General features: G+C 36.6%; 1 protein-coding gene across 1 annotated transcript in view; it reads left to right on the top strand.

Annotated features, from left to right (window-relative positions):
- Nucleotides 1-309: 309 nt before the first annotated feature.
- Nucleotides 310-18,284, top strand: part of LOC120634705 (thyroid receptor-interacting protein 11-like) — an 88,319-nt gene continuing 70,344 nt past the window's right edge. Inside the window, exons 1-2 of the mRNA XM_039905477.1 lie at nt 310-480; nt 15,073-15,126. Coding sequence (XP_039761411.1) covers nt 310-480; nt 15,073-15,126 — 225 coding nt within the window. The remainder of the gene's footprint in view (nt 481-15,072; nt 15,127-18,284) is intronic.

The following is an 18,284-nucleotide window of genomic DNA, read 5'->3' as shown; positions in this document are numbered from 1 at the left end:
ATAGATACAATTATTATGTAACTAATCTATTTCTGAAAATAACTTTAGTAATTACCAAGTTTAACTTTGATGGTCTTTGGGAACTTAAAATTAACGATTAAATTATATGCAAAAGAAACGAGACCTTTTCCGCGAATTAATGCATGTCAAAAATGACAAATGGCGATTTGTTTTGACTTTTGCCAACTAGACAAAGTCTTGTCAATGGCAAAATAATGCGATTTATTTACTGTTTACATCAGTATTTCCATAATATTTTGATGTCAAACGTTTTCCTGTGATATGTGGCTCTAATTTCGTGCATTAACAATGTCGTGGCTTAATCTAAATCAGAGTTTAAGTAGCCTAAAAGGGCAGATTACGAATTTCGCTACAGAAGTGTTATCTGAGGGTGCCGTTCAGGATAACGAGGCAGAAACTTCTAGAACGGAGCCCGCGGCAAAGGATCTTGAAGAGAAATGTCGTAACCAAGAGCTTGAGGTCAGTTTTCTATTTAAAAAACTTGCAATAAATGTATCTCGTATTTTGGTTTGACAGCTTCTTTGAAGGTTATGTTTTTCTAATTATTCAATCAATTTTATAGCAGCGGTTGATTCTTCGACGATCAATTGCTATTTCAGTACTCCTTAATAGCTATTCTACTGTGGTTAGAAACCGGTAATATAGTGGGTTTCAAGTTAAATACATACAAAAACATAAAGAAAACCGAATCTACTTTTTGGTTTGTTTTCTCAATTTTCTATAAAACTGTTAGGTATTAATAGCGTCCAATAAGACAGTAATTAGCAGATTAGTAAGAAATATTTATGATAAGATAAAAAGAACATTTGACATACCAGAATCAAAATCCTACTTCTATTATAAATGTGACAATTTGTGTGGATGGATGGATGTTTGTTACTCTTTCAGGTAAAACCTTTGTTATCATCATCACCATCACATCAACCTAGTGCCTACCCACTATAGTGCACAGGTCTCCTCCTACAATGTCTTAGACCCCTACACTGTTATAACCTGGATTAGCACATAGCCCACTTTTTGTCCTGGAAATATTAACAGCTTCAACTTTTTTCATCTAATGGTGGGACCATTAGATGAAATGTGTTTTATACATATGGAACTTATCAATTGGTTGTCCGATAAGATCCTTAGACATTTCCCCTATAACTGAATGGCAGGTAGATAGATTTTTCACTCAAAATATATGAATTTTGTATTTTAAATGAAGTATTATCACACATTCTGGCCATCAGTGTTTCTTGTGTTATAGATATATGTTAATGGTTGCAATATATGATAATAACTGAGAGTTCTCCAAAATGTTCTCAAAGGTTTATTTATATACTTATATACTTAAACAACGCACTTCACACACAAATATTTTTATGAATAATATACATAAATAATCTCAATCTAAAAGAATCTGGCATGTGAACAACAATTTCACCTGTTTTTTAAGTGATGATGCAATCAATGATGGTGATAAGCTAACCCCTTGTACCCATTACCTATAATTGTTGTAAATGCAGAATTGTGCCGAAACAATGAATTGCTAGGCAGGACGTCTTTGTTGGTGGTTACTAGCTAGCTAGCTGGCTAAGGTAGCTAGCCGGCAAAACCTGAGAAACCTGTGACCTCCCATACTAAACCCCTGGAAGTTCACCAAAGTATACCTCATCAAACTGCTTTTAAGAAACGGCTGTGTGATACAGCAAGGAAATTTCATAATCAAAAGGAAAATTCAGAAATTCTATGTCTCAAGCAACATCAAGTTTGTACATAGTATATTCAGTGCATGCAAATACTTTTTAGTTACTAGTTTACAATTGATAAACAACCCCTGCTGTTTGTTGATGATAATATAAAATTGTGTTTATGTAAACGTTGGATTTTTATGTAGGCGTTGTTACCCCAGGAGGGGTGTGAACCCCCTGGAGGGGTGTTATCAGTACCCTTTTTAGGCGTCGTTAGTTTCCGCGCCTAAAACAGAATAATAATTATAATGGGATTTTAAAAGAAAATACAGAACTGACTTCATTGTATGAAATGCAATATATTCTTATAAAAACAGCACGCAATCTCTTTTACAAAAATTAACTTTGTTCACTGACTAAATGTCTTTTTGCTAATACACTACAGTGTCACTAAATCTATTATTTAATTACCTTGGCCGACGAATTAGCCAAAGAGGCCAAATATATTTTTTTTTTTATTATTATTTAGTTGGCAAAACTGTCAATCAACTGCTTACTCTAATATAAACTATAGCACTGTTTGGCATGTGTATACAATTGTGCCTTCTCGATGCGAACATAGCATGCAAATCTGCTGGGAACATAGGCTGATGCAAACAGCTGAAAAAAAAATATAATGCTGCCAGCATCTTAGGAACTGTGCCTCGTTGCGGTGGTTTTGAAGATGTTTTAGATTTTATTTAGTTTATTTTAGGTTATATTTATAAAACAATTATGTGATAATTATTTAAAAAAAAATTCATTAAACTCAAAGGCCTCCTCTAAAATTCTCCAGTGTGCTCTGTCTCTGGCCATACTGCGACATGGTTTTTGCACATCATCTTCCCATCTATTTTGTGGCCGTTTTTAATTGCTTGAAATGATCATCAATACGGAAAGTTAGAGGTGCGTTTCGGGGGAGCCGGAAGTCCCTTAAAAAAATAAAAGCTTAAGAGGATAGATAGTACAGGTATTCTTTATACGAATGGATTCCCCTATTTTATCGATTATTTCATTAAATATTTCGTAAAATCAAAGTCTGGGTGTAGACATGTCGCGATCGGTTATATATCGCTTTAAGCTCAGTTGTTTTGTTTGTCTACCTGCGTTCAATGTTCCCATAAAAAAAAAAAATTATAGTGACCAACCAACCAAATAAAATTATCAAATAATTGTGAGCACGCGCTCAATTTGCTATTGCTCGATAGTATTTAAAAAAAAAACATAATTTTGTCCTTAATTTTGTTGGTTTTAAATTTAGATGTACCCAACGTCTCTCGACTAAGACGAATCTTGACAGCACTCGCATAAAAATACGACAAGCAGTTTAGGCTCCAGGGCGTGCCGAAGAAATTAACATACATACATACACTCGAGAAACATACCCCTCCGTCTTTCGCAGTCGGGTAAAAAGTAAATAAATTTGAATATATAACATGCCTCAATACTATGAGCTGCAACTAGAACCAGTTGCGAAAAATTATGCCATTACTACTACTAACTTTAATAGAAAAAATAACCATATTTTTCTTATATATTGTACTAGCTGTTGCCCGCGACCCCGTCTGCGTTTGATTTTGTTTTTTGATGTGGCATTAAATTTAATTGTAGTTCTAAAAAAAATTAAAGAATACAGTATCGCTAAGCCGAATTGGCTAAATGACGGGTTTGCTGCTGTCCGCTGAGGAGTTCTGTCCTTTATCTCCAACCACAGTTTGGGCAAAATTAAACACATATTATATAGTACAAAATAATGATTTAAATCGGTTGTATAAAATCGTCAAACACTTTCATCCCCTCTCCCAAAGGAACCGAGCTCAATGTCGGAATAAAAAGTATCCTATATTACTTCTAACACTTCCAAGAATATGCGTAGGTACAAAGTTTTCTGAGGATCAGTTAAGTAATTTTTGCGTGAAAGCTTAACAAACAAACTTACATTGACATTTATAATATTAGTAGGGATAATAGGTACCTTTCGAGAGTACAGGCGTGATGTCATGTAATGTGCGAGTAAATTATTGAAAAGTTCCGATGTCCGACCCCGAAACTCGTCATCAGATCTATAATATGTAATTTAAATGGGACCATTTCAAAAAAAAACTCTTTCGAACAAAAAAAAATTCTTAAATCTATTAATGACAGAGCACGAACATACTCGTACATAGAAAAAAAAAATTCTAATTCATAACCAGTTTTTGGATAGAAGTCGGTTAATAGTCTTTGAAATGATTGGGTGATTTTAGACCTGCCAATGCACAAGTTTAAAGAATTTGTTAAAACACATTTATTACAGCGAGGTTACTATACAATTGATGATTTTTTTAATGACAAGGTTGCTTGGAAGCATCCGGCTCCGCTTTCAGCTCTCACAAGATAGAAAAATGAATGTTAAAATGCAAAATGTAAATTGTTGATGTTGGAAAAGAGCAACTGCTGAGTTTCTTGCCGGCTTCTTCTCGGTAGAATCTGCCTTCCGAACCGGTTTTAGAATCACTACAAACAGACAGACTTGACGTTTCAAAAGTGCTTATATTAGGCCTACTTGAAATAAATGAATTTAGTTTTTTTTTTTTGAAATCTCTAGTTTTAAATTCTTCCATCTGTAGATTAAATAAATAAGCACTAAGACGATATAAACAAGTATCGTTTGAGAACCCTCTAAAGCACAGTCCACGTAAAGTAAGGGCCAGCAGTTTATAGCGTCACTAAACCAGCAGGTTTCAATCCCAAAGCTATCACCGTTATCGCGATATCAGCGTGCAAACAGAGATATCCTATCTACCCTACGTACTAACGGCCATTTCTACCCAAATGTGGTTTACCGTTGACTCTTGTCACATACAACTAATAAACTAGTAATATTATATTACCAGTTCAAATCCAAGCACGCACCTCTAACTTTTAAAAGTTATGTGCGTTTTTGAGCAAATAAAATATCACTTGCTTCAACGGTGAAAGAAAACATCGTGAGGAAACCTGCATACCCGAGAGTTCTCGATAATGTCTGGGTCAGTGTCTGGGTGTTTGTCTGTGTATTATGACTATTCATGTATATCTTCTATATATATATATAAAAGAGAAAGTGTGTGGGTATGTTCCGTTTAGGCTCCGAAACGGCTGGACCGATTTTAATGAAACTTTCAGGGAATCTCCGGATTGACCTGGCGAGTAATCCTGTAAAGTTTGGTGACGATCGGAGCACTCCTATTTTTGAACTGTCAAATACAGCTTTTATTTACTACGATGATATTCTATTGTTGGGTGTACATGGGTGTAGATAATGGTCTTCACCCGCTCGAGAAGAGAATAGAAGGGAATGAATACGGAGAGAAATAAATGATTTAATATATTATGAGACTTAAATAAAAAATTTAATGATTTAAGTTTGTTGTTTAAATAAAATAAAGCAAAGTCTAGCCCGGCGGAGCGGGCTGGGTACGCTAGTTATTCATAAAAATATCCATCAGTCATCGTAGTACCCATAACACAAGCTGAGCTTACTTTGGGGCTAGATGGTGATGTGTGCATTGTCGTATTATACTTATTTAATGTTTCAAAGGTGTGTGAAGTCCACCAATTCGCTGGGCCAGTGCCTGGGTCAATATGATGAAGATGGTGATAATATCATCATTGCCTTTTTCATGTGGCAGTTACTTGGCGGAGTTCTACGATAAACAAAGAACATTAAGCTTAACTTGCTAAAATATGCGTAAACCAGGAGAATCTGTACGGTGCAATTTATATTTTTCTAAATCTTTTTATTGGATAGAAGCAGTCGTTACTTTGCGAAAGTCCATGATAATATATTATGAAAATTTAGCTAAATTTACTATACTATTACAATTATTCGTTGAAAAGTCAACATCTCCTGAGGATGCTCCGGTTTAGGCGCAAAACGTGCGTAGAGGGTACATTGCTGAAGATCTGTTTGTTTTATAAATTACACCTTACTGAATTATAATAATTAGATTCTCCTGTTTTTCGCGCAGTATAGCAAATTAAGCTTAATTTTCATTAATCTTTATACTCCACACCAGACCTTCTATTATATTCTTTTGATAAACAGAAAAATTCTAAAGATTGTTAAACTATACAATGATGTCGGAAAAGAGCAATCTGCTGAGTTTCTTGCCGGCTCTTCTCAGTGGAATCTGCCTTCCGAACCGGTGGTAGAGTCTCTACAAACATGCTGACTTGACGTTTCAAAAGTGCTTATAAACTAGGCCTACTTGAAATAAATGAATTTTGAATTCGAAATTTGAATTGGAATTTTGATGAAACTTTTGGTCGACACCGGACCATCCTCAGCACAGCTAGCAGACATTTTGCTCCCGGGCGAAAGGATGCAATTTTATCTTCTTCACAGCTTTATGAACTCACCGTGCATTGACGCATAAGTGGAAATAATATCCAAATCATCATTATCGTCATTATATCCACCAATAGAAGTCCACTGCTGGACATAGGTCTTTTGCAGGGGTTCCCAAATTCCACGGTTTTGTGCCGCTTGCGTCCAGCGGCTCCCTGCGACACGCTTGATGTCCTCTGCCCACCTCTTTGGGGTCGACCAACGCTACGCTTACCAGTGCGGCACTGCCATTACAGCGCATATAAACGGGGATAAACTTCCCGTCTTACCTGTAGCCAAAACAATTGGACAAAATTGTTTCTACTCTTATAGTTTTATCAACTCTTCGGGCATTGGCGAACGGGTGGAAATATTATCCAAGTAATATACTTGTTATCAACGGGGGTAAACTTGTCCTATTACCTTTTGCCGTGCTTTGGCATGTTGACACGTTAATTTTATTTATCCCTTCTCATATAATCAGGGATATAACTTTTATATCCAGCACGGTTAGCATGGGCAGGAGTTTATCTCCTCGGGGAAAGAATATAAATTAATCCTCTTCTACAGCTTTATAATCTCTCAGACCATTATATAAGTTTCATAATAAATGGGGGCCTTGTGGTGACGGAAGATCAGAATACAGTTGTCACCACCCCTCTCCCTCCCGCGGTTGTCGTACGAGGCGACTAAGATAATATAACAGAGAGCCGGCTGCAGCGTTCTCTGTGCTACTACTACCATCCTACTGCGATCACTAGCCCGCCTGCCCAGCGTGGTGATTATGGGCAAATCCTTCAGCTGGGAGAGGCCTTTAGTCCAGCAGTGGGCTGTAATAGGCTGTTGATGGTGATTATGAATAAATGGGGGCCTTGTGGTGACGGCAGATCAGAATACAGTTGTCACCACCCCTCTCCCTCCCGCGGTTGTCGTACGAGGCGACTAAGAGAATATAACAGAGAGCCGGCAGCAGCGTTCTCTGTGCTACTACTACCATCCTACTGCGATCACTAACCCGCCTGCCCAGCGTGGTGATTATGGGCAAATCCTTCAGCTGGGAGAGGCGTTTAGTCCAGCAGTGGGCTGTAATAGGCTGTTGATGGTGATGATGAATGAATGGGGGTAAACTTCAACTATTCCATGTACCCTTGCTTTAGCGGTTGGACACGTTAATTATATCACTTGTCGGGGGATATAATTTTTGACGCCTCCCTGTGCTAGCCCTGCTGGAGATTTTAACTTGACAATAATATGCGCAATTCCGATACAACCCTCCACCACAGAAATGTCAAAAACCAGCTTATCAACTTATTTACATCATTGCCAGCCCACCGCCACCGTAAGTCGGCCGTAGTTCACCACGCTGGCCAAATGTGGATTGGTGGACTTCACGCGGTAGGCAGGCGTTACTTTGCGGAAATCCATAATATATTTATTATGGATAATATATTTATTAATAATATATTTATTATGAAAATTAAGCTTAATTTGCTATACTCCGCGAACAGCAGGAGAATAATTGTGGTGTAATTTACAATTTCTTCAATCCCTATACTCCACACCAAACAGATCGTCGGCAATGTGCGCCTTTGAATACATTATGGGTTCTCCATTCTCAGGCTTTAATATTCTTTTTATATTAAAGTCAAAGTCAAAAATATATTTATTCAAGTAGGCCCATTTGATGCGTTATTTTTGATGAGAATTAAACGGTAGTGAGGCGATAACTTGCGATACTTAAAACTAAAGCTACGAGGGTTCCAAACGCGTCGTGGTCTAAGAAGAAGCCCACAACAAACTTAGCCGGTGTTTTTTTATTTACGATGTTAAAATAAAACGTATGTATTTCTAAACGAATCAATTCATTGTTTATTGTGCTATTTATTTCTCGTATAACAAAACTTAAATTTTATTTCAAAGTAACAAATGAACCGTGCAACCAGGTAGCTAGATTTTGCCGCCAAAATGATTTAGCATAAACAATCGATTTACTTTGAATTTGGGAGCGCGGATTAGAATCACAGATTGTATCTGGAGTGAGACTGACGAATTGTTACAGACAAGAGATGAGGGCATTGTCCTAAATAAAAATGTGGATTAATCACCTTTACCGCGAGGTCGAGTAGGGTAGCAGTTTTCAGTAGTTTTTTGAATTGAGTCGTATAATCTGTTTATAATATAATTTTTTGGAAACATTTTAAAAAACTCTGAAAGAGTGATCGACATCATATAGATGACTCTGGGAGACTAACTTTTTTTTTATTTGAAAATTCGGGATTCATTTATTTCAATTAGGCCCAATAAAAGCACTTTGAAATCATCAAGTCTATCTGTCTGTAGTGACTCTAACGGACAATCAGTGGCGTGTACAGGGTTTTTGACCAGGGTATGCATAAAGATGAAGATGGCATAAAACGGAAAAGCCCTTTGCCTTTATGAGTTATAAAAAAATGATAGGTAGGAAGTGCTTTTGTGCATGTATGAAGTGCACGCCACTGCGTACAAGTTAGACCCCTGAACAACAATCTCACCAGCTGGTAAGATGATAACGGGCCAACCACTAATCGGCCTCTACGCGCAATCGTAGCGGAACGCATAATCGCTAGCGGCACTTCTTTGACGGTGGTAACTAGTCACGGCCTCCCACCGGGGTAGACCAGCGAAAATTCAGGAGTTATGTAATCCCAAATTGGCCTTGCTGGGTTTGAACCTGGGACTACTTATGCTGATGATTATGATTACAACCACTTTGAATCGAAATAGCTATACTGAGGGTTTTTTTTCATTCCACTTCTAGTATAGTACTTGTATAGATCCATTAGTGTGAAACTGCGTGATACATAATAGTGTATTTTTTCTAACCTGTCTTATTACATTATGACATTCTGTTACTTTTTAGTGTTAAGTTTTTTCTAATAGTTCAGAAAATAATAAAACACACACCTAAAAAAAACCTCTACATATTTAGTTAGTTTTTATTAATTTTATCGCACTTGTCTTTCTATATTTTTAAAACATACATACCAGTAAAAAGTTACGGTAAGATGTCGACAAGTCGAAAAATGGAGTGTAGGTAGTAACTTGTGAAATTGCCCAGTGAAATTTAAAAAAAGAAGTCGCTCGCATATAAAAAAAAAACATAAAAAGTTGGACGGCGGACTTTTGAATTTCAAATCTGGAATGGATTATGGATTTAAATTTGGAACCGATTTATATGCGAGCCGCCAATAGGTCAAAGTGGAATGTATTCGAATAATGAACGTCTCGTTTCTTTGTTTGCTTCTAGATTTTACTTCTGTGACAGTAGGGCTGTACTTGCGTAGATTTTTTTGGCAGAAGCACTTTTACAAAACAGCTAAAAAATAGGTAGTGATCAGAGCTCTGAATATTGATTAATATCATTGCTCCTAGGATTGGAGTTTACTCGGGTGAAATTTGAGTCTGTACTCGTATTTGTCTGCTTGTTTATCAGAGCCTTGTAAATTTTGCAGCCCTGACAGGGTATTTTGTAGAATTGAATAGAATAGAATACATTTTATTGCTTTAACTGTGTAAATTTTTTTGGTGTTCTAAGTGGGAATAGTTCCAACAGTTTGCCCCTTTCTGGCGTGCAATTTTCTTACATTTTTAGAGTTTATATTACTATAAACACTTAAAATTTAAAACTTTAGACACTAACTAAGAAATTACACAAAAGTATGCGTTAATATTTTAATTATTATTATTATTATAGCCTCTTTATTTCCATAATACATTTTTATCAATTATTAATACATTATAATATGTGCATGCATAAAAATGATATCTATATATATATATATTAAATTCTTAGTAATAAATAATAAAATCCATTTTCACTATGGACCCCTATACGGGTGAAGGCCTCCTCCATTTTTCCCCACGACTGTCTGTCCTTTGCTTTAGTTAACCAATATTCACCGGCTTTTCTTATTATTTCGTCAACCCATTTTTCTTTCGGTCTACCTCTTTTCCTTTTGCTTGTTGGACCTTGCCAGGTGGTTACTCTATTTGTCCATTTTTCCTTGTCCATACGTGCAATATGACCCGCCCATTTCCATTTTAGTTTTTGAGAATGTTCTAAAGCATCTATTATTTTTGTTGTTTTTCTTATTTCTGTATTTCTTATTCTGTGTATTCGTTTTATATTCAGCAAACTCCTTTCCATCGCTCTCTGAATATTATAATACGCCTTATTATCGAAATTCTAAACCTATTTTTAAAAATATTTCCGTCTAATTTTTTTACGATGTGTAAGTAAATGGTAAATGGTTAAAAAAATTTATACCACAAGCATAAGTACTTTTCGCTAAAACGTAACATTTATTTTGGGGAACACATATTAAATGTTATATTTATATTTCGTACGAATATTATTCTTATATTTTCTTACAAAATACTCCTTGTTCATTTAAACAAAAATGCAGATTTCCAAAATATATAGGCAAGTTACGGTAAGATGTTTTTTATTTATATATATTTCTCATATGTCTACTCAATTATGTTTCAAGTATTGTGTGCTATGGATGACAAAGATATCCTTTCTTATAGTTACCTAAACTTCAGAGAGAATCATCAAAATCAACCCATTACCGACCCACTATAGGGCACGGGTCTGTTCTCAGTATTATAAAAGTTTAGGCCGAAGTCCACCACGCTGGCCAAGTGCGGATTGGTAGGCTTCACACACCATTAAGAACATTATGTAGATATCACAGGCTTGCAGGCTTCGTGACAATGTTTTCCTTGAAACTTAAAAGCAAGTGATATTTTATTGCATAAATTAATAAAGCACATAACTCTGAAAAGGTAGTGTCGCGAGCCGGGAATTAAACTCAATCCGCTAAGAATGGAGGCCGAAGCCCTAACCACTACGCTATTTCCGTTTGTTTTATAGTGTATCCATCTTAAATCTTTATATATATATTTCTTGTGTGCGTGTGTATGTCACTGAACTCCTCCTAGACTAGGCTGGACCGATTTGAAGGAATTTTTAGGTATATGTTTGGGTGGCACCCTGGATGGTTTAGATTCACAAATCAGCCAGACAGAAGCGCCGGGGTCCGTATCCATATATATTACATGTTACCACTAATATATACATATAATATATAATATATACATGTAATATATATGAATGCTTCATAAGTGCCTATGAAAAGGCCTACATGAATAAAACATTTTAGAGTTAGAATTTTGAGTTTGTACTTATAAAACCCTTGTATCCGTGTAACCCTTTCTAACAAATTGTCTTTGGAAATAGGTACCAATCAGTCTAAATGCGCACGCACAACGAATGAATCGAAAAATACGTGATTGGTTCTACTGGATGTCATGCAGCACGGGACCAGCCGTGATTGGCCTGCAGTTAATCCGTCAGCTTTGTGATTAGCGAACTAAACGCTTGCGGAACACACTTCATAAGCCACTCCCACCGAGGCTATGATTAGGGGCTGTTTTGGAGCAGTAGTTGTGCTTCTATGTTTTTTTCGTTCGCTGATCGATGGCAGATCTGAATACAGTCAACTCTGATGAAAGTGTGTAATTTTTTATATTGTATCCACGAATCTTGATACTTTTAAAGATTTAAATAAGTGACGGCCGATCGGCGCAGTGGGCAGCGACCCTGCTTTCTGAGTCTAAGGCCGTGGGTTCGATTCCCACAACTGGACAATGTTTGTGTGCTGAACATGAATGTTTTTCAGTGTCTCGGTGTTGATCTATATATAATAAGTATTTATGTATATTATTCATCAGTTATCTCAGTACCCATAACACAAGCTACGCTTACTTTGGGGCTAGATGGCGATGTGTGTGTTGTCAAAGTATATTTATCTATTTATTTATTATTATAGAAACTAATGAAAGATACAAAAAATTCAAAGTTATGACTGACTGAGATATCAACGCGCAGCCTAAACCGCTGGTCCGGAAGACCTCCATTTTGGAGGATGTATTTGTATATTCCAAAAAATGGAGATGTTTCGATGAAATAGTAGCGATAGCGGGTCGGAGATCGTTAGCCACAACTAAGAATAGAGACCAGTGGAGGCTTTTACCCGAAGGGTGTCCATACAAGAATAACAATTTACAATTATAATACATAAAACAATTTTATCTCTAATCACAATAATTTTATAGATTCTCATTATTGTTAGTTTTAATGATCTGTAATCACTCCTAAGTGACAACCACGACCGCTCTGACAAAAGCGAACCGACTTAGAAGAAGGAGAATCACTATGTGTGTATTTAAATAAAGTTTATTATTATTATTATTATTATTATTATTTTTATATGCATTATGAAAAGCGGATAGCCTAGTGGGTATAGCTTCGGCTTTCCTTTCGTAGAGAACGAGTTCGAGCCCCGACACGCACTACTGACTTTTCGGAGTTATGTTTAGACGGCCGACTGGCGCAGTGGGCAGCGACTCTGCTTTCTGCGTCCAAGGCCGTGGGTTCGATTCCCACAACTGGAAAATGTTTGTGTGATGAGCATTAAGTGTTTTTCAGTGTCTGGGTGTTTATATGTATTTTCTAAGTATTTATGTATATATAATACATACAAATATTCATCAGTCATCTTAGTACCGATAACACAAGCTACGCTTACTTTGGGGCTAGGTGGCGATGTGTGTATTGTCGTAGTATATTTATTTATTTTATTTTTTTATTTATGTGCGTTTTAATTTCAAACAATTTAATATCACTTGCTTTAAACGGTGAAGGAAAACATCGTGAGGAAACCTGTATGCGCATCCGATCGGAGAGGCCTATAAGGCAGCGGTGGACTGATATAGGCTAAAGATTTTATAAAGCCTATTCAAAAACTATTATCATCAGTCGAATCTATTTAGTCGGCCGATTGGCGCAGTGGGCAGTGACCCTGCTTTCTGAGTCCAAGGCTGTGGGTTCAATTCCCACAACTCGGAAATGTTTGTGTGATGAACATGAATGTTTTTCAGTGCTGGGTACTTTTATATGTATTATAAGGATTTATGTTTATTATTCATAAAAATATCCATCAGTTATCTTAGTACCCATAACACAAGCTAGGCCTACTTTGATCTGTGTATTGTCGTCATATATTTATAAAATTATTTATTAGTATTTCCCACACGTTTAACTTTGCTGACGCCAGTATTGCGTATTCCTAAAACAGCATTAATTCTCTGGAATTGATAAGGAAAAATAGGTTAGAATAATATACTCAGCGTAATCGATTCCTATTCGGTGTGAGGCCGGATTATTAGACCTCTCATCTCATCAACACGTAGGAAAGTTTATCAAAAGCCCGTTTTTTTTACTGTAATAATTGACGGAAAAATACTCATACCATCAACATGTACGAAGCGTTTTGCTTCTTCCTTTCTGATCCGCACCGCAAAGGCCTGGAATGCCCTCCCATTTTCCGTCTTCCCCGATACCTATAATCTGGGTACCTTCAAATCAAGAGTGAATAGGCATCTTCTCTCTAACACTAACTAACACTAACACTTTCAAAAATATGTTTACAAAGTTTCATGAGGATCGGTTAAGTAGTTTTTGCGTGAAAGCGTAACAAACAAACTTACATTGACATTTATAATATTAGTAGGGATAATATACGTGTAATGAAGCGGTGATAGCGCATTGGGTTGGAGGCTCGACTTCAGTTTGGAGAGGCCGAGTTGGAATCCCAGCACGCAACTCTTACTTCTCTTAGTTATGTGCGTATTAAGTAATTAAAATATCACTTGCTTCAACGATGAAGGTAGACATCGTGAGGAAACTTGCATGCCTGAGAGAGTCGTACATAATGTTCTCAAAGGTGTGTGGAGTCCACCAATCCGCAATGGACCAGCGTGGTGTACTACGGCCTTAATCCCTTCTCACTGTGGGGGGAGACCCGTGCTCTGTAATGGGCCGGTAGTGGGTTGATATGATGATCAAGGGTTAATTGTTATGTTTAATAAGTTATTTTGGGCTATTTGCCGTTCTAATTAATATTAAGCCTACTTCCCTACTTCCCTATCCCTATCCCTACTTCCCTATCCCGACTATCCCTGTCCCTACTAATATTATTTATTTATTTATTTATTTATTCCCATCTTACATTTTTGTCATTACAGGAAAAAGTTAAAGTAAGTTATTATAAATGCCAATGTAAGTTTGTTTGTTACGCTTTCACGCAAAAACTACTTAACCGATCCTCATGAAACTTTTTACACATATTCTTGGATGTGTTAGAAGTAATATAGGATCCTTTTTTCCTGACATAAAGCTCGGTTCCGTATGGGAGAGGGGATGAAAGTGTTTGACGATTTTACACCATAACTCCGACAAATTATAACCGATTTAAATAATTATTTTAGTACTATAGAGGTTATAATATGTGTTTAATTTTGCCCAAACTTTGTGAAGTTCTGATAAATGTGGTTGGAGATAGAGAACAGAACTCATCAGCAGACAGCAGCAAACCTCTCATTATAGGGTTAGCGTTACTGAATACTTTAAAAACAAAATCAAACGCAGACGAAGTCACGGGCAACAGCTATAGCATAAATGTGAAAGTGTGGATGGTGTGATGTTTGAATGTTTGATACTCAATTACTCAAAAACGGCTTAACATTTGGTTCAAATTTGACATGCGAATAGCCTTTGACATGGAAAAGAACATAGGCTACCTTTTATCCCGATTCCTTAAGTAGTTCCCGAGGGAAAATTGAAAATTGTTTACGAGCTAAGCCGCGGACAGGCAGCTTTTAATATTGGTATGTCACCTATGCTATGGAAAAGGACATGTACTTTCTATACCTACCGATCTCTCAAATAGTTTCCGCGGTAGGATAAAAAAATTTAACGAGTAAAGCTTTAGCCCCAATTCTGAAGTCCAATCAGCCGAAGTCGCAGCACAAGCTAGTAAATAATTAATAATTAGCAAAACGTTAAATTATTGTATTTTTTTATATTTGATTAAATCTTTGCAGATTGCGGCATTGAAGACACTAACCAATGAATTACAAACTACGTTGCAATCTGAGGTAAGGACCACTTTTTTTACAAAGTTTTACTCTGATGTGTTTCGTTTGGCTTACTGTTTTGAAATTTCCTCCTTTCCTATCTAGTAGCTAGTAAAACTGCTCAGCCTTCAGCCTCAGAGAATAGGATGTAGAGCCTATTAATAAAATAACAGCAATAAAATAACAAAATAACAGCATGGTGGGTACCATGCTGTTTCTGTTGCTCGGTGGACTTAGGTCAAGAATTCGTATACATTGATTGTACTATTTAGTATTTTCCTGTCATTCTGTCTCTTATATGAAGCGGTGATAGCGTAGTGGGTAAGGCTTCGGCTTTTCTTTCGTGGAGACCGAGTTTGAGCCGATGCTCGAGCAATGGCGTGCACTTGGCTTCTTATATCATCATCATCTTATATCTTCGGGTATGCATACAGCGAAAAGATTGTCGAAACTGCCAAAAATCCTCCTACTATACGAGTTATATATCAATTTTAGGGTAGGCAGTGCTTTTGTGAATGTACGAAGTGCACGCCACTGGGCTCGAGCTATGTGCGTTTTTTATTTTTAGCATAAATATCACTTGCTTTAAACGGTGAAGGAAAACATCGTTAGGAAACCTGCGTGCCTGACAGTTCTTTAAGTTAGAGTATGCTGGGATTCGAACTCGGAAGGCAGATTCCACCGAGAAGAAGCCGGCAAGAAACTCAGCAGTTGCTCTTTTCCAACATCATTTTACAATTTAACAATCTTTGTTCTATCTTGTGTGAGATGAAAGTGGCTTGCTTCCAGGCAACCTTGTCATTAAGAAATTCATCAATAGTATAGTAACCTCGATGTATTTTTATACATTCTTTAAACTTATGTAATGGTAAATCGAATATTACCTTCGGTATCACTATTATTACTACTTTGCCACCGAGGCAGTTAACTAATAACTAGGGTAGATACTTTAATTTTAAATGGAGCACGGGTGGTCCTTTGAAACATCGAATAACTAATGTTGAAATTAAAAAATCAGAACCCGGGAAGTTGTAAATATTTATGTCCTCGAACTCTTATGTTAATATTGTGAAATAGCTAAAAGAAATGTACGGACTGATTGGTATCGGATGCCGGTATACATTTACAAGGGAATTTGTATAATTGTTTTTTTTTTTTGTCGATAAAAATCAGTTTGGCCTATGACTCTGAAGTGGGACGAGCTTGCAGGTATTGAATTTTTCTATTAAAAATAAATTCTTGGCCTAGCCCCGGTCAGAGATCTAGAAATTCTTAACACAATTTAAAAGTTAGAGTATTTATTTAAACGATATATATATGCCCTAATGTGGCCACCTAAATGTGCCTCTTGGCGCAGCGGTGAGCGCTGTGATTTTAAGTGGGAGATCCCAGGTTACATCCCCGGCAGAGGTATTTGGGAATTAATAATTTCTGAACTTTTTCTGGTCCGGTCTAGTGGAAGTAACCCTACCGTCAAAGACGTGCTGCTAACAGATTTAGCGTTACTATTATGCCGCGTAAGAAACTATCAGAACTGGTTTTTATACAACTGATGGCAGTTGTAATGAACTACTGTCGTTTAGATTGTACCATCAATTACCACCAGGTGAAATTACCTTCAAAGGCTAAGTTTAACTTTTTTTTTCCAATAAAAAGTTCCTATAGAGTAGGTACTCAGTATGTACTATGACAATGCCGCCTTTATAATGATTTAGTATCAAGTAACCGTAATATTGACATTTTTAACGGGAGGATAAATATTTTTTAAAATCAAATTATTAAGCACTATTCCACATAATCTTTAGGGAAATCATATAAATATATATTATTTTTTAAGTGTTTCTTTTTTGTTTTAAATTTATTTGATCTTTATTTTTTGTTAAATTTAATTCCAAGTTGTGTACTCACACTTTGGGTTGTAGCTTAGAACAAAACTTGTTATTACTTATATTTAGATCTACTTTTAGTTATTACCTGTTTTGTGTGCCTAATAACAATAAACAATTAACAATCTAGCCAAGTAAGTAGGCTAAAAAAAGCCTATTAAAATTCGGTACCTATGTTCTGGAGTGGAAATATTAATTATTTCAGAACAAGAGAATAGGTGAATACATATCTTTTTGTATATTAGTAAATTTTAGTCGGTATGGACATGGCTGGCTGTTTGTATTGGGTACAGGCAGATAAATGTATCGATCGCTCTCCAACGGGGTTGATAAGAGGGTATAAAAGCGATTGATAACAGTTCGATGGCTTTGTTTAGTGAACACCCTGCGCGCTTGTGGTATGTAACTTGTAATTTTGATATTAATTATTTAAATATACTACCTTATACCTTTACTACAGGATTTTTTTCCAATAAGAGGTGTTATTTTGATATTCAAAGAAAAATTGAATTTTCTGAGATAAATGATCGGACGTTTATTTCAACGTCAAAAGGAAGGTATGCCATTTATAACAGAAAAAGTATTAGTCGAATAGCCGCCACGGCTACGCTTACAGGTTCATATCCTTAACACTTAACAATTATTCATTGTAAAGTCAACATCTCAAGAACAATGGATAGTTCTAAAGAGTTGTTTGCGTTGATACCTCCTTCCCTGTTCTCTGACCGCACGTCACGCCGTAGAAATAAATTCCACCCTCATCATCTGGATGCCTGGTATTCTTCTACTGTTCGAAATACCAGATAATTTCTACCGCGCACTTGCAAATTATGAAACAATCTCCCATCTGATGTGTTTCCTCAAAAATACAATCTAGGGTAATTCAAGGGGCGGATAAACAAATTCCTTAAAAGCCGGCATCGCATCGGTGGCTCCTTTGGTGCTGCAGATGTTTATGGGCGGCGGTGATCACTTAACATCAGGTGACCCACTTGCTCGATTGCCCGCTATTAATGTTAAAAAAAAAATCTCCTGAGGATGCTCCGGTTTCGGAGCGAAACGTGCGTAGGGGGTACATTGCCGAAGATCTGTTTGGTGTGGAGTATAAAGATTGAAGAAATTATAAATAACACCACACAGATTCTCCTGCTTTACGCGGAGTTTAGCAAATTAAGCTCAATTTTCATAATATATCCTTTTCACCATCACCAATTCGCACAGCTGCTGTACGCCCTCGATAGCTTCACGAATTCCATATTTGAGGTCTTGAATCGACGCTGGGCTGTTGGCGTA

This window comes from Pararge aegeria, chromosome 25, assembly GCF_905163445.1.
Source record: "Pararge aegeria chromosome 25, ilParAegt1.1, whole genome shotgun sequence".
Lineage (NCBI taxonomy): Eukaryota > Metazoa > Arthropoda > Insecta > Lepidoptera > Nymphalidae > Pararge > Pararge aegeria.
The sequence above is the reverse complement of the archived record's forward strand: the minus strand, read 5'-3'. Positions and strand labels throughout refer to the sequence as shown.